At 42.7% G+C, this 15,412-nt stretch overlaps 1 protein-coding gene across 1 annotated transcript in view; it reads left to right on the top strand.

Moving 5' to 3' along the window:
- Positions 1 to 1,806: 1,806 nt before the first annotated feature.
- PPIL2 (peptidylprolyl isomerase like 2) overlaps positions 1,807 to 15,412 on the top strand; it is a 68,106-nt gene continuing 54,500 nt past the window's right edge. The window contains exons 1-5 of the mRNA XM_084217529.1: positions 1,807 to 1,902; positions 1,992 to 2,041; positions 2,459 to 2,504; positions 3,115 to 3,177; positions 3,327 to 3,378. Of these exons, the coding sequence (XP_084073655.1) occupies positions 1,871 to 1,902; positions 1,992 to 2,041; positions 2,459 to 2,504; positions 3,115 to 3,177; positions 3,327 to 3,378 (243 nt within the window). The 5' untranslated portion in view covers positions 1,807 to 1,870. The remainder of the gene's footprint in view (positions 1,903 to 1,991; positions 2,042 to 2,458; positions 2,505 to 3,114; positions 3,178 to 3,326; positions 3,379 to 15,412) is intronic.

The raw sequence follows: 15,412 nt of genomic DNA, 5'->3' as shown, positions 1-15,412 counted from the left end.
ATGAGCCACGTAAAAAGAAATTTCATAAATATTAAGGTATTATGCAGCCAATAGACTCTTTCCTGTGAATATAATAATAATAAGAGGCTGTTCTAACACATGGACTATTTTTGTACTAGAATTTGCTAACTTGTAATATGGAATTTTATTTGGCCAATAATCAGGCTATCACTACAAAGTCATCTTGTAGGAGTTTAATTACAAAGGCTATGTTTCAAAGTAATTCTACCAAATTAACATGTCATCATCAGGTTTTTAATTTTTCAATGTTTGTAAAAGGCATTCGGGGGGAGGGGGAGGGATACAATGGGGTGGCTCTTTTTGTAAGTACAAAATAAAAGAACATTGCATTGGTTTAAAAAAAAAACAAAAAGCAAAAACATGGTCTTGAATTATTGCAAAGAGCACAGGCATGTCCAGAAATGTCAACACAGGCTGAATCACAGTAATGTGTCTGGAAATAAATAATTTTGTCTGGATGATCTTTCCTCGGATCAGACAAGAGGTGATGTCTGTGGACAGCTCCAGCGTTTGCCCCTGGAGCCCATCTCAGCTGAGGGAGCAGGAGCTGTGGGGATGCTCATCCTCTCAGGGAATGCTCATCCTCCCAGGGAATGCTCATCCTCTCAGGCAGAGCCAGCAGGCTCCCTCTCACTGCAGAGTGCCTGCACTGCAGCAAGGAGGGAGCTCTCTGCACTTATGGCTGTGTTCCTTGTGGAGTGCTTTTGGAACTCCACTGAAGACAAATCAGGTTGTTCTCTTTTTCCAGAGTGTACTTGGTGCTGGGACAGGAGCAAGTGAAGGTGTTGGTTCTTTGCAGGCCCTGCTGTTTGGATGTGCCTCAATGCCTTGCTTTGAAATGTTTTTGAGTAAGAGAATTGTAATGATTAAGTGTTAGATTAAACCCTTGCAAAATTAAGATTTAAACCCTTGCAAAAGGGCAGTTTCTCCCCTAAACATCTAACAGACAATATCCTTCCTCCTCAGGCAGGAGCAGCTGTGGTGCTGTGGCCAAAGAGTCTGATAGTGAGAACAGGTTGTAATTCATTTGCTATTGCCAGTTAGACTACACTGGTGGAAACAAGTATTCTGTTCCTGAGAGGAACAGAACCATAACAACATGGAATCATGGACTCTCAGAAATCATTTAGTATAACCCCCTGCAAGCAGAGCAGGATGTGCTCACCTTGTGCTCATGGATGCAGCCAAGGACCAACAGATGGGATTAAAACAGGAGCTGAACACCATCTTCTGGGCGCCTGGTGCAGTCAGAGGAGTCTGGCTGTCCACTTCCATGGGTGCCACTGCAGTGGCTCTGTGTGGGCAGCTGCCGGGGTGGTGGTTTAACAAGGAAACTAAAAAGGAGCATGAATGGATTTGGAGGTGTTTGATAAGTGAAGGCTCCAGGACAACTGGTGGTTTCGTCCTGCTAAAGACAAGGGATGTGGGGTTGTAATCCTCTGTTCAGCCTTGGTCGTGCCAGTCCTAAGGGACAGTGAATTCTTTGTCATTATGTCTTTGAAGAGACACTGAAATACTTTTTTTTTGTGAAGAGCTGTATCCGTATTAAGACGCTAAGTAGGTTTTTCTACCCATTTTTTCTTGGGAGGTTCTGTCACTGTCCAACAGACCAGGAACGCAAAGATTTTCGATTCCAGGCCAGAAAACATGTTTTAGTGAAGCGACAGCCCCGAGGCCGCCCCAGCCTTCTCGAAGCTGAGCAAACCCGGCCTTCCCGGCTGCTCCCGCGGCCCCGGAACGCGCCTGCCGCCGCCGCTGTTTCCGCGCCGCGGCCGTTCCCCGGCGCACCCGGCGGAAGGCGCGGGCGGGCCTGAGGCGCAGCGCGGGCCGGGCAGGCCGAGCCGCCGCCATGGGCAAGCGGCAGCACCAGAAGGACAAAATGTGAGCGGGGGGCGCGGGGGAGAGCGCGGGGGGCCGGGCCGTGCGGGGCCGTGTCTGTGCTGTGCCTCAGTGACCCCCCTGTCTCGCAGGTACATCACGTGCGCCGAGTACACGCAGTTCTACGGCGGCAAGAAAGCAGGTAAGGGGGAACGGGCCGCTCCCTCAGAGCCCCGGGCCGGCGGCGGCCGAGCTGCGACCCCCGGGCCGCGGCCCGAGCCGGTGGCGCTGCTCGGAACTGCCGCGTGTGTGGCCGGATGAGCGCCCCCGCCCTCCGCCGGGACTGTGCCCGCTGCCGGGGCACAGCCTGAGCCTCAATGATCACATTTATCTCAGCGCTGTCCGGCTGTCACAGCTCTGTTTTGGTCTTCTCCCGGCAGTGTAATTTCAGTTCGGAAATGTTTGTTACAGTTTCGCCAGCTTTAGGGTATTTATCCTTGTCATCAGTAACTTGCCCCAGTTTATGTAGCAATATGTAACTTTCAACTGTTTCTTGATTACCTAGAATACGATGTATTTATTAAAATCTGTTGCGTGGGTTTTCTTTTTCTATAAACAGACCTTCCACGAACCAATTTTAGACGTTTATCATTTGATCACTGCAGGTAAGACAACAAATTTACATGATCATTATTTAATGACACATCTGTTAATCAGGCTGTTGACACCGAACTAAAGCCATGTTCTTCTGAGGCAGTTACTTTTATTGACTTGTGCTTGCAATGGCAGTAGTGTGGCAAAAAAAGTTGAATAAGAACTGAAACAGATTCTGCATGACCCGTGATCAGTATCTGCAGAGGTTGGAGCTGATGGCTTAAAGGATAGACAAGTGACAAAATAATGCAGAACAATTACTGTGTATGTCCCAGTCTTTCAAATCTCAGGGCTCAAATCTGCTTGTCCCTGCTCAGAATGTGCTTGGTCAGTCACTCATCTTGCTAAGATAGAGATTAAAGTAGATTGAAGAATATTTCTGCTATTTTTTTCTGTTTAGAGTTGACTGCTTGAAGTGCAGGAATGAAGGAAGAGAGTTGGTAGAAGTGGGTTAGAAATCCTTGTAAATTTGGTAGTTCAGGACATTGCCTTCCACACCAATGAGCTAAGAGCTGCCAGGACTATGGGAGCATCCCTAACAGAGGATGCTGAGTGTGATTGCCAGTTACATCATGATTTCCACCTGGTTTTGCTAACAAGGTTGTGTTCTCCTTTTTCTAGTTTGTCTCTGCAGCCATTTGAATACCCAGTTTGCACACCAGATGGGACAGTCTTTGACATCCTGTAAGTTCCTGTCTGTACTTAGCTTTATTTTTGTGTTACAGCTGTGTAATCATCATTTAGTCTTAACAATTTGGCAAAACCAGTCATGGCCATCACTAGAGGTTTCTGATGGTGCTTGTCATTAATTACTTTATCCCTTCTCTTTTCAGGAGCATTGTACCTTGGATAAAGAAATATGGAACCAATCCAATCACGGGAGAAGTAAGTAATGATGGGTGGATTCACATCATGGCTTTGCTCTTCCTTATGCTCAGTTTTTTATTTAATGTGTTAGAGAAACAAAAATGCCTTAGTGAAAGCAAAAGCAGTTGAATGGGAGTGCAGTTTTGAAGATGTGTGGAAGAAAGAAAAGCATTACCTCTATTTATTTTTTTGTAATCTGATTTTAAGTGGGGCAGAGGTGAGTGGTTCATTTCTGTGAACTCTCAGGGTATCTTGCCTGCTTCCCAGCTGTGGCATAATGAACATCTGTACAGAGGGAAATACAAACTGTTGTTAATGCTGGTTCTGCCCAGAAAGGCTGACTGGTCATTGGTGGAAAAGACTCCTGCTGCCTCATATGAGCACAGTTCTGGTCCCTACAGGGCAAGGGGCTCACACCTCTCCATCTGGGATTAAATTTACAGCAATGTTTCCTAACCCAAAGGATATTTGGCATCTTGCAAATTAAGGAGATTAATAGGTGATAGTTTTAAGTTATCCTGACAGTATATTTCAGAAAGCTTCTGTCATGATGGTTCATTGTGAGAGAAACCTTTGTGGGTTCCTCCCACATTTTTCTGCATAAGTGATAATTATGAAGGGATTACTGTCTGCTGTCATACTGTAGCAGCATGAAATGGTAAAACACTGAATAAACATGAAGTATGGGAAATATTTCCCTGTTGGAACTATCTTTTTTCTGATGTCTTAAAGTGCATTGTTTATGAGGGCACAGGGGAAAATTTTAAGCAGGAACTGTTGTTTGAGCAACTGAAATTCCTTTTCCTTCAGTGTGTGCAGTTACTTTTGTAGGCACTGGGTGGCAGCCGTTGCCCAGGATTGGGGAGGTTTGTCGCTGCCTGTGGGCTGAGATTCCTTCTGAAATACCTTGCGTTCGATTAAAGATTCACACAGATACGAGGAAAGGCTAAATACAGGTGTAACATTCCAAACTCTAAACATTAACAGCCCGTCTGAGACTTAATATCTTCCTGCAGATGTGTTTGTGCAATGATGTGGTGGTTGAAGGTCTTTCTTCACACATGTAGAGGCCGGTGTGTGTTGAGAAGGAATGAAATTACAGCTGTTTCATTTGTTTTTGCCAGCCTCTTACTCTGCTGTTCTGTGCATTGGTTGGGAGTTTTGGGGTGTTACCAGATCATTTTTTTTTCACTCAGAGCAGCTCATTTCAGACTGTGAACCGTGATGTGGTTTAAAATTGCTTCAAGTAAATGCTAAGCAAGAAGTGTAACGTGCCTGACTGTGTTGTGTAATGGAGAGAAAGGGAGACTGTGCACAATATACTTGGTGAACCATGAATACTTAAATACATAAATACTTAAATGAAGTCAGGCCTTGAGACCTGTTAGTTTACCAGACTTGTGCTTCTGTAGTTGATCTGCAGTGCTCTTCCAGCTCTCCTCAATATGTGTTCTTCCTTTTGCTCTGTATCACTGTCTGGGGAGCCCTTTCTTCCCCCCTCTTGTTCTGTGGTGGCTGGTGCTGTACAGCTCTCTCCTCCACAGGACCAAGGTGTTCCAGATGAGTTGGAAGAAAAAGGAGACACCTGTTCTCCAGAATAGCACACAGCCCTGCCGAATTCAGCTCTGTGGAGCTCTAAGCTGAAGAGTGGGGTTGAAAGAAGAATTGTGATTTAGACTTTGTTTCCCAGAAGGGTAGCTCAGGTTTTTGGAAGGGTAGGTTGGCATTGGGCAGAAACAGGATAGGAGTGCTGGGTAGGTGGTAGAGAAGTCAGTGAATTGAGCTTGTGCATCTCTGGACTGTTCTGTCCTCTGTTGAATCTGTCACTGTGTATGCAGTGCAGCCTGTTCATGGAAACCAGAAAGTATCTTTTGTAATTAATTGGTGACTTGGAGAAACTCAGGACTCTGGGTTTATTTAGAAAGGAATTGAGCCAGATGAGCTGTATTGCCATGTTGTGTGCACTAACTTATGGAGTTACTTTGCATGGGTTGGGGATGAGGCTCTGGAGAATTTTTGCATTTATTTGTCTTGAAGTAAAAAATAGTCATGAAACCCTTCGTGGCTTGTACTTCTCTAATTGTGGTTTGCTACAGGGCAGATGCTTTAGAGAAGTCAATAAACTACTTGGAAATGGGGGGTTAATGATGCACTCTTGGCACTTGCTAGCTCTGTCTGGCTGCCTTATTTCTGAAGTGGACCCCTCAGTGGAGAACTGGACAGCCCTGCAGTCATTAAGATATTTATCTCTGCTGTGCTCCAGGGGGTAGGACTGTGCTAGTCTTTTATTAATTGGATGTCTGTGAACTGATCTACAAGGGACTTCTCTGATTCTTCTGAATCCTAAACTATTGGACCAGCCTTTGTTTTTCAAGAAATGCTGCAATGCAAATCACTGTTGACCTTTGTCTAGAATTTACCATGAGCTATTCTAGAAAGTAACTTTAGATTTATTCTTCCCCCCCCCTTTAACAATGTATTGTGGTAAGAAATGCTTGTTCTACTGCTACACCAATAATTATGGAAGACGCAGTGCATTTTTCACAGCTGAACTGGGGTCTGTCAGTTGGCATTGTCTCACTTACTTTTTCTGTCAGCTTTGTCAGGACACTGCCCTGGCTTATCCTTACATTAAAATTGCATAAAATAAAGTGGAAAGTGATAGTTAGCTCATTCCTTTTTACTGACAACAGCACTTTGGCTTCTTGGGCTTGCAGAGAGTTGCAGGCTTGCCAGGAGGTTTCATGTAGTGACGTTCTGACAGTCTCACCAGCATGCCCACATGAGGCCGCCAGCTGGGCTCAGGATACCTGTTTCAAGGAGTGAAATTGGCCAGAGCATGTCTGCTTGGTTGGAATCTCAAATATGAACAGATGATAGATCAGCATGCCTTTTGACAGGAATTTCAAGGAAATTTGGTTTTCTTTGTTGCGTGGATATGTTCTATGTGGGCTGAGCTATTTTTCCTCCTGTTCATTGTAATGTGTCTGATGTCAATACCTATTTTTTCCACTCTGGTTCAGTGACATTCTGACTGTGTGTGGGCAGGCCAGATTGTTGTGACTGTACTTTCAGCCCCTATCAAGGCTCTGTACCCTTGTCTCAGAAGTAGCTACTGTCTTTGTCCCTGGTTCCTCCTTTTCTGTGAGAATTTAACTCTTTTGGACACTGGAAAGCCAGTTGATTTGATTCAGTCCAGTTAATTAAGCCTGGCCTATGAGTCAGGTTAGGAGACCTGAAGATGCTGTGTGCTGGATTTATGAGACTGAGAGTCCCATTTGTGGTCTGAATGAGGCAGAGCAGAATTTGTGTTGTGCCCTGTCTTGTGCAAGGTTGGGATCCAGACCTGCAGGCCAGAGAGGGCATTTTCTTAAACATCACAAGGCTTTAGCTTCTCACTATGTTAAGAAGGAATTTTTTTATAAATTCTGAGGGTTTTCTATGTGTTAGAAAAGCCTTTTGCTTGGTCTGCCTCTGAAGATAACCATAAAGAGGAGTCTGGTGCATATGATGAAGTAATAGAAAGCAGAGTTACTGACATGGAAAATGAGAACCAGCTTTGGAGTCAGAAGGCTAAAAGTCCCTGACTTTTCCCAGTGAGACTTTTAAAAAGAGAGAGCTGGACACAGAGCTTTGCTCTGTGTACAATATAAATATTTGCTATTTTTCTCCCACACTCTTTAATCCTGTATTTACCAAATAAAGCTGACTTGGGGTGAAATTATGACTAACATGATCCAATAGTGGCAGTACAGGTGCCTGGCTCCTGCAGTAAGCCTGTCTGATCCAGGCTTTGGAAGCACCGGAGAGCTTGTACCTGCAATGCCCTGCAGCAATGACAGCCTGCAGTGGACACCTCCTCCCTCAGCTCACTAGGAATGTAAACAGTGCCCTTCTTTTCAATCATTTGTTTGAAGTAAGGTCGGTAAGATGATGCTTGCCATAATAATTACAGGCACTTTCAAAACCTTTAACTTCTTACCCACAAAAGAAAAAAATTGCAACTACATCTGTTATTTCAAAACTTGGAAAAGCATTCTCAAATACATTCCTTAAATATATTTATCTTCCAAATGCTGATGGCTATTGTTACTTCATTTTGTTGTTGAAATCATGATTTCTTTTCAATTTGGTCAAGTAGATTTCAGTGAGTTTCATAGATCCCATAGAAATCAGTTACTGGTTTTGAAGTAAAGCTTGCTGACCTGTTTTAATGAAGAGGATCTGAAGAAGATTACTTTTTTAACTGTTGATTTGTTGATCCCCCTTAAAAAATGAACAAACAACCTTACAATGTTTTTCTTTAATGCACTAAAAAAATCTTTGGCTGTCTAAGTAAGGGAAATCCTGTCTGAAAAGGATGCAGAAATTGGAGCAAAGGTGAAACTCCTTAAACACAGAAGTGTTTTTACCATGTTTGTATTTTGAAAGCATAGAGATAGAAATAGAAGACATTGATAATTGTGTCTTCACCTGGGGAGTGAACATAATGAGAAACAGGGCTTAGGTATTTTTTCTACTTTTGCAATATTCTGAATAAAGAAACTGTCTAGTGTGTGAGCAATGTGGGAAATACCAAGTAGGAACAGGTATTAAACTACAGTTTAAGTTCTAGCCAGGACTTCATGGTTCACTACAAATTGCTTTCCAACTCTATCGCATAATCAGTGCAGGGTTCCTGTGTTTTAGGAATGGATTCCTGAAAGTGGGTTGGATGAGCTTCACACATTACTGAGTCAGAGGTGTTGAGATCACAGTCACAGACAAAACTCATCCAACCCTGAGTCAAGTGGAACGAATCTCAGGCCTCAGCTGGGAGGAGGAGAAGTTCCAATTTCATGTGACCCTTATGGCTAAATCAACAGTGACAGTGGCTTTTAATTCAGTTCATATGGTCTGTGAGGTAATTTACTGCAGATTGCTGCTTTAATTGTGTTGTTCCAGGTGTGTTTCTAGATAATGAGCAGCAAATAATGGATGTCATTAGACAAAACCCTGTGGTTTGAAGGTGCCCTCTTTCAGGGTAATGTAGCCGTCTACACTGTCAGGAAAATGCAGTAGCCATAGATAATGTGCAGTGAGATGCATTTTCAGAGTGTTTGTTGAGACCCTTCTGTAACCTGCTGGTAATGTTACCTCACAATTCTGGTGATCATCTAAAAATGGCACGTTGAAGCAGAAGACAGATTTTCCTTGTGCTTTCTCATCTTTTTGACTTGAGAAGTTTTCTTCACTTACTGTTTCCAAAGAGATTGTGCTTACTTTGAGCATTTTCATCTTTTGTCTGGGTACAAAATACCAGCAGGAAAATGCTGTGGAGACTTCCATAGGCAGGCTATGTCTACATCAGTTTTCCATATCTAGAGTCTGGGACTGTCTAATTAGGGGCTAAATAGTTTGACCAGTTGAGATAATTTTCATTATGTAGAATTCAGGAGTGAGTCATATCCCTCTCACATTTTTTTTCCCTCAACATCAGAGCACAGCACCTGAAATCCAAGTAGTCTGCTGTGTTTTTTCCTTGGGGCTTTGGAAATGAGTGATCTTTTAGGTGGATCAGTAACTTCAGGTCTCATTTGGATGTAATGTGAATGATGTATAAATGAGAATTCTAATTTTTCTCTAGAGGACTCCTTTCACATACATGTCAGAAGAAGTCGGCACATCTTCAGCTTTGAAATTCAAAGTATATTTCTTAATTTGTCTGATGCAACTCAGGTCTTCAGATATTGCAGAAGTTTAAATGTCAATTGCCCCCTTTTTTCCCCTTTTGTTTAACTTAGCATATTTTTCCTATATATTTGAAATGAGGGTTTTTTCCTTGTTTATTTGTAAGAAAAGTTTTAGTGTGGGGTGGGAATACAGTTTTGTTCTGGTGAGTAATAGCTTATTACAGAAGAGAGAACAAAGCTTACAGAAATAAAGCCAAGGGAAGCTTTGTTGTTGAAAAATGATTCAGACAAATCCATCTTGGTTTTCATGTGCTGCAGAAAGAGGAGTGAAATGATCAGGAACACAAAACTGGGAGACTGTCTGAGGTCTTCGCCTCTCAGTCTGCTTTGCAAACTGCGTGCTCTGTCTTGAACCAGTGTTTGCTTTTTGCCTGCTATGGCTGCTGAGAGTTTTTGCTGATGGTTTTTCGTCTGATACATATCTTCTATAAATTTTGGGTTTGACCAACTTAGTCTTGTTTGTATTGGTGCCAAAATTGCGCTTCTCTCTGTTAGTGTTTACAGCTGTGTGTTTCGCACAGAGGAATTTAATGCTTTCTTGACATTCTGTTGTTGAGACTTGTATTTTCCTCTCAGATGTTCTTCATGCCTTTAAATTCTCCATACCCTACATGGTCATGGTTCTCCTGCACATCTGTTGAATTTTAATATATCTTCTTTGAACAGAGTTAATCTTAATCATACACAGTAACTGCTGTGTGAATGCCTGGTACAGTGGTGGGAATATTTTCTAATATCTTCCTGAAATACTTTGATAATGTCTGATATATTACACATGATAGTGTAAAACCAAAAACCTTTTCAGTGCATGTGTTGAGACAGGAAGGGTGCTTTGAGAAAATGAGAATTTCTTGCATTTTCTTTTGGTGGGCTGGGTCATTTCAGAAGCAGGTACAAGTTAAGAGTTAGCCAGGATGAGCAGTAGTTCTTCCTTTTTTCTTTGTTTTGTTGTTTCCAGTTAAATGTTGCTGCCTGAATTTCTGTGGGCAGTAGCAGACTCCTTTCAGACATGGGTGGTTACAGCTGTTGTCATTAAGCATCTCTCTCCAGGTGCATTTTTGTCTGGGGCAGCAGACACAGGCTGCTGCTCAAATGCCCAGAATCCACTTTGAACAAGATGAACTCTTCAAAATGCAGCAACTGAGCCGTGTCGTCTTACCTCATTGGCCTCAGAAATTATTAGCTTTTAGTCAACAGTCTAAGTGAGTTAATATTTGACTAGTGACCATAAATTTTCAAGGCCCCTGGATAGAAACATATGAGGACATGGTTTCTGCCCTGAGGAATGACCATGAAGTCACATAACGAAACGGTCGTAAAACACAGGGGTGATCAAGGGGATGAAAATCCCACTGAGTTGTATCCTGACAGATAACTCCTTCTTTTGTTGGGTTTTCTGAAAGTTTCCCTCTCTCCTTTGTTGCTGACAAACATGGATAGCTGGTTCTTTCTTTTCCAGAGCTGTTTGTGTGTTTTACAGTAGTGCACTCAGCGCTACTAAGGTTTAGCCTTTATCTGTCCTAAAAAGGGGATTTATTTTTCAATTCCCTGTATCTTTGGGAAACAGTGAGGGCAAAGAAGATGAGATTTGCTTCTACTTACTGTTCAAGTGCTTTATCAAAAAAAGACATTTAAAACCCTCTGGTGTCATGAGTCACTGGCCAAGCTGCTGCTCCTCCTTCACATCTTGCTGACTGTGGTGGTGGTGGGCAATGTTTGATCCAGCAACCCACCTCTGGGCACAGGCAGATAAATGTGTCTACCATTATTTCTAATGTATTATGTCCCTTACAGCAAAAAAGTATTTACATCTAGGTTTTACAGACTGAACAGATGGTCTCTTCTTTTCCTTTTCTGTGTTTTGGTGTAAGTGTGCACATTGGATGGGATTTTGTGACTGTGACACTTGAAAAACTAGCAGCTGTGAAGCGCTCTAGCCTTAAATGAGATGCAGCATGAGGTTTCCCACAGATCTTTACTTGCCTGTTTTTCACTAAAATTGGAGACTAGATTTTTGGTGCTTCTGCAAAGCTTTATTTTCCTTGAACTGTGCTGTATTTGGCTGTGGATCTCTGGATTGGTAGACTTTTGACTGCATTAGGACTGCAGGTTTGAACTTGCAATGCAGCTACATGTCTTTTTCTCATGGTAATTTCTGTTAATGTCCTCTTTGATAGAGCAGTATTATTGCTGCTATCTGTGAACCATGTGTGTTATCAAGCATATCTTTATGGTTCTCTGGACAAGGCTTTGGTGACCATATGGTGTCAGTTTAATTAAGTTTTAAATATGTAAATACAGTGGTCTAGAAGTGTGTAATGAAGGATCTTCTGTGTCCATTTCCAATCTAGCTCAGCAGTACATGAAGACTGCAGTTAAACAGCGGCTTCATCCAAGAATGTCTTTTTAGCATTAGGTAGGCAGCTGTGATAAATATTGAGCATTTTTCTTGTTGAATTAAACATAGAAATACCTGGAACTGTGAGACTGTTCTGTCCTCTTGACTGCTGACCCCAAATTTTTCATGGATTGTTAAAATACATGTAGATGGCTTATTTTGTTTAAACAGTGCTCCTGTTTCCAGTTGCAAACCCTAACGTGTAGGCTTGAGGATTTCCAATGCCCTTTATTGTCATTAAATCCATTTACAAAATCTGAAATAAGTAACATTATACATGGAGTTATTCCAGTACTATTCATTGAATTCAACCCCCACTTTTTGGGGGAGATTTTATAGCAAGGAAAATTGTAAGAGGGCTTTTTAAAATGGGAAGTTGTATGTAAAGTTATATGTAACAGGTCTCATCTTTAAAGGAACCAAGGAATGTAATACAAAATTCATTTACTGTTGCTAAGCTAAGTTTGGTACTTGGTAAGCAACACTGCATTTCAATATTAGTATTTGTTCTGGCTTTCTCTTCTGCTTGAGGTAACTCTGTGTTTCTTGTTTCGGTGGGATGAAAAACCATCAAATGGCCATGCCAGCTCTGAACGATTTTTGACGTCATGTTATCAGCCAGTTCAGATGTGACAGGTTAATTTTTCCCTGTGTAGTGTGTTAGTCCTGGCTGGACCCCAGGCACTACCAAAGCCTCTCTCTCACTGCCCTCCACAACTGGACAGGGGAGAGAAAATGTCACTGGGGGTCCATGGATTGACATAACGGCCGGGAGAGATTTTCTTCCTAGATATGTTATCCCAGCTGCCTTACCACCATTTCTGATTGTCTCAGCCTTGGCCAGCAGCATGTCCATCCTGGACCTGCTTGACACGGTGGAAGCTTCCAGCAGCTTCTCACAGAAGCCACTCCTGTAGCCCCCCACTACCAAAACCTGGCCACAGAACCCCAATACCAGCTTCCCTGGATTTTTGTGTGTTCCTGACAGAGGCTGTTCAGAGGCTGGCTAGTCAGGGGGTCCAATCCCCAAGTGCTGAACATTTGAACACTTAGTTGCTGTTGGTAGGGTGGGAAAGTCTGTCTTTATTAAACACAGCCTGTGCTCACGTCACCGACTCTGCCCATGTGTAGGTAGAGAATCAGTGGAGCCCTTTTTGATTGCTTTTCAGGCTGGTGCATATCCAGCAGGGTCAGAGCCTTATTAACAAGAAGAACGTGCAGCCACAGACCAAAGAGATTCAGTGAGTGTAACTAATTGATGCGTGGGGATTGTAGGTCATATCTGCATGAGGCGCCCAGCCATGGCAGGGAATGATTTAATTCGAAACAATCGGCGTGTTCCATCCGGAGCTGCCACAGTGCCCCACTGACCTCCGTGGCGTCACCACCTCTGCCTGGCTATCAGGAAAGGCTGCTGCCCTTTGGGATCCCGCAGGAGCCAGCGCTGTCAGCTGACACAGGAGAGCGCGCGGGGCGCTGGGGCCGCTCGCTGCCGCAGGAAAGTAGGTCATGGCCAAAAGTAGCCTTGGCTGCCTCTGTGGAAGTGTGCCTGCGAGAGAGGAGTCAGCTGAGAAAAGAGCTCGCACGGTTTTGCGTTTGTTTTTTTTTTTTTAGCCCTTCCTTGCTGTGGAGCAGCTGGCACTACGTGCCATGAAATGCGTCTGCTTTCCAGTATTTCTGCATAAAATATTTTTAGAAGGGAATATGCGGCTCTTATTTCTGCTTAAGGGAAGTGGCAGATGCTTGTGGCCTTTTCATTGTCATTAGGAATTTAGAATTTAATTAGATCAAGTGTTTTTAATAAACACTTTTTTTTCCTCTTGCTTTCTTAACTGGAGCGTGGCTGAAACTGGATTGTGGGTGTGTGTCAGGGAAACTCAGGTTGAAAATAGTTTTGAACTTGAGCTATGTATGCCATATTTGTTCTCTCTTAAACATTATTAATAATAAAAAATACATGAAAACAAGTACTTTAACTCATTTTAGGATTCATTCACTCCTGCTGTCTCTTCCTGTGAAGATCGGTGCCCATTTGTGGCATAACGGTCATTTCCATGGCAACAAACTGTGTGATGGTGCTTGGAAAGCTTTGACTTTTGATGGAAAATAAATAAAAGGAGATTCACCCACATGCAAGATAATCCTGTTTTCATGTGAAATGAAGAACTTGAGAGGAAAAAAATGATATTACACAGTTTGCTTACATCCTGTCCTTTTACACTTTCCTGGGTAATGTGTAGGTGTTTCAAAACTGAACCTCCTGAAAGTCCTGGTTGTGGACTCCTCCTCTGTGGCTGCTCTGTGTCCAGTTGCCAGATCCTGTAGCCTGGTCTTGGGCACTGAGCAATCCTTTGTAGCACATCATCATCTGGTTTTGCTGTTCTGAGGCTCCAAAGATTTTCTTTGACAAAATACTAAATCCCTCTCTTACCTTGCCATGCAAGCTGAAGGAGCTGCTCCAAAGGGCGTGAGTTGACATGCCAAGGTCACTTCTTCAAGAGAGGCCTGATTCAAGGCCAGTCTGTGGCAATAACAGTTTGTAATATTCATACAGCACTTCACTACAGAGTTCTCACTCCAGGCTGTATTTCAACTCCTGTATGACAATCCCTGGTTTTTTATTTGCTGTTGACATGAGACTGTGTAAGTGCTGGTCTCTGTGGGGAGCAGATCCAGCACGAGCAGTGATGCACCATGGGTAACTGAGGCTGAAAAATAACCTTTTTCCATATTATGGAAAGATATGACCTGAAATACCATACTATTTCCCTGGGCACAGAGTGAGAGTCCAAGGACTTGACAGCACTTCTAACAATACATCAGAGGGTGACAGATGAAAAGTGCACTGCAGCTTTTGCTACCTTTAAAGTCTGCACAGCAGTTAGTCTGTCTTTTCTGTGAAATTTCTGTCAAGGTATAAATCTGAATCTTCAATCATGCTAAACTGTTTCTTGCAGAACTGTTTTCATTTTTCTTTAAAGATGCTTATGTGTTTTGGGCATAGCTCAGATCTGCCAGGAGGATAATTTAAGGGCCTTTCTTGAAATTATCAATGTTTCCAGTGGTTATATTTGTAAAGAAGCTTTTTCTGAAACGTAATTTTTGGGCTGTTGCACAACATGTGCACAGATGGATGCTGCTTTGTGTTAATAGTTGTTTAGGTTGAACAGATCTGCCCAGGATCAGATGTTCATTTTGGCAACTCTGCAGTTCCCCTACTACTTTTTTTTTTTGATAAATTTGTTCTAGTAAGAAGATAAATAAATAAAGCTCTGCATGCACTTAGTCATTTCAGACTGCCATTGCCTTTGCTGCCCTTGCCTTTGCTGTCCCTCTTTGTACCCCAGCAGTGGGCAGATACTGGAGTGGTTTGGGGTTTTTTTTTGAGAATCCACTTACGGAAAAGCAGCGGTACTGTTCTTCTATCACATAACTAAATATAACCAAACCTGGCCTCTTTTTTCCCTTCCCATCTTATTCCTACTAGCTCTCATTGCTCCTCCTGCTAATAAATTAGAGAGATGGTTACCTTTCTGGCAGCAGATGAGCCTGCCAGTTGGTTGAGAGCAATTTGAGAAGCGCCTTCCTATAAACGTATGAGTCCAGCTGTCATAACATATACTCTGTAAACCAAGAATCTGAATTTTGATTAGGCACAGAAAGCCCACTAACTTAGTTTCACACTTTTCTTTATTGTTTTTTTTTTGCCATAATGATTGAAGTAGCAGTGTTGGCAGCAGGGCTGGCAGATCTCCACTTGTAGCTGTTTATAAAGAGCTGTCTGGGTTATAAAAACCTTCCTAATCTCTTCAGGTGCGTGTTTTGAGAAGAGAACCGATTGTTTCTTTTAAAAGATCTGTGCTGTGTGTGCTTTTAAGGATCCATTTGGCTGTGAAACTGTCTCTGACAGCTGATACAATCA

The sequence above is a fragment of the Fringilla coelebs genome (assembly GCF_963513975.1).
Source record: "Fringilla coelebs genome assembly, chromosome: 17".
Taxonomy (NCBI): domain Eukaryota; kingdom Metazoa; phylum Chordata; class Aves; order Passeriformes; family Fringillidae; genus Fringilla; species Fringilla coelebs.
The sequence above is the reverse complement of the archived record's forward strand: the minus strand, read 5'-3'. Positions and strand labels throughout refer to the sequence as shown.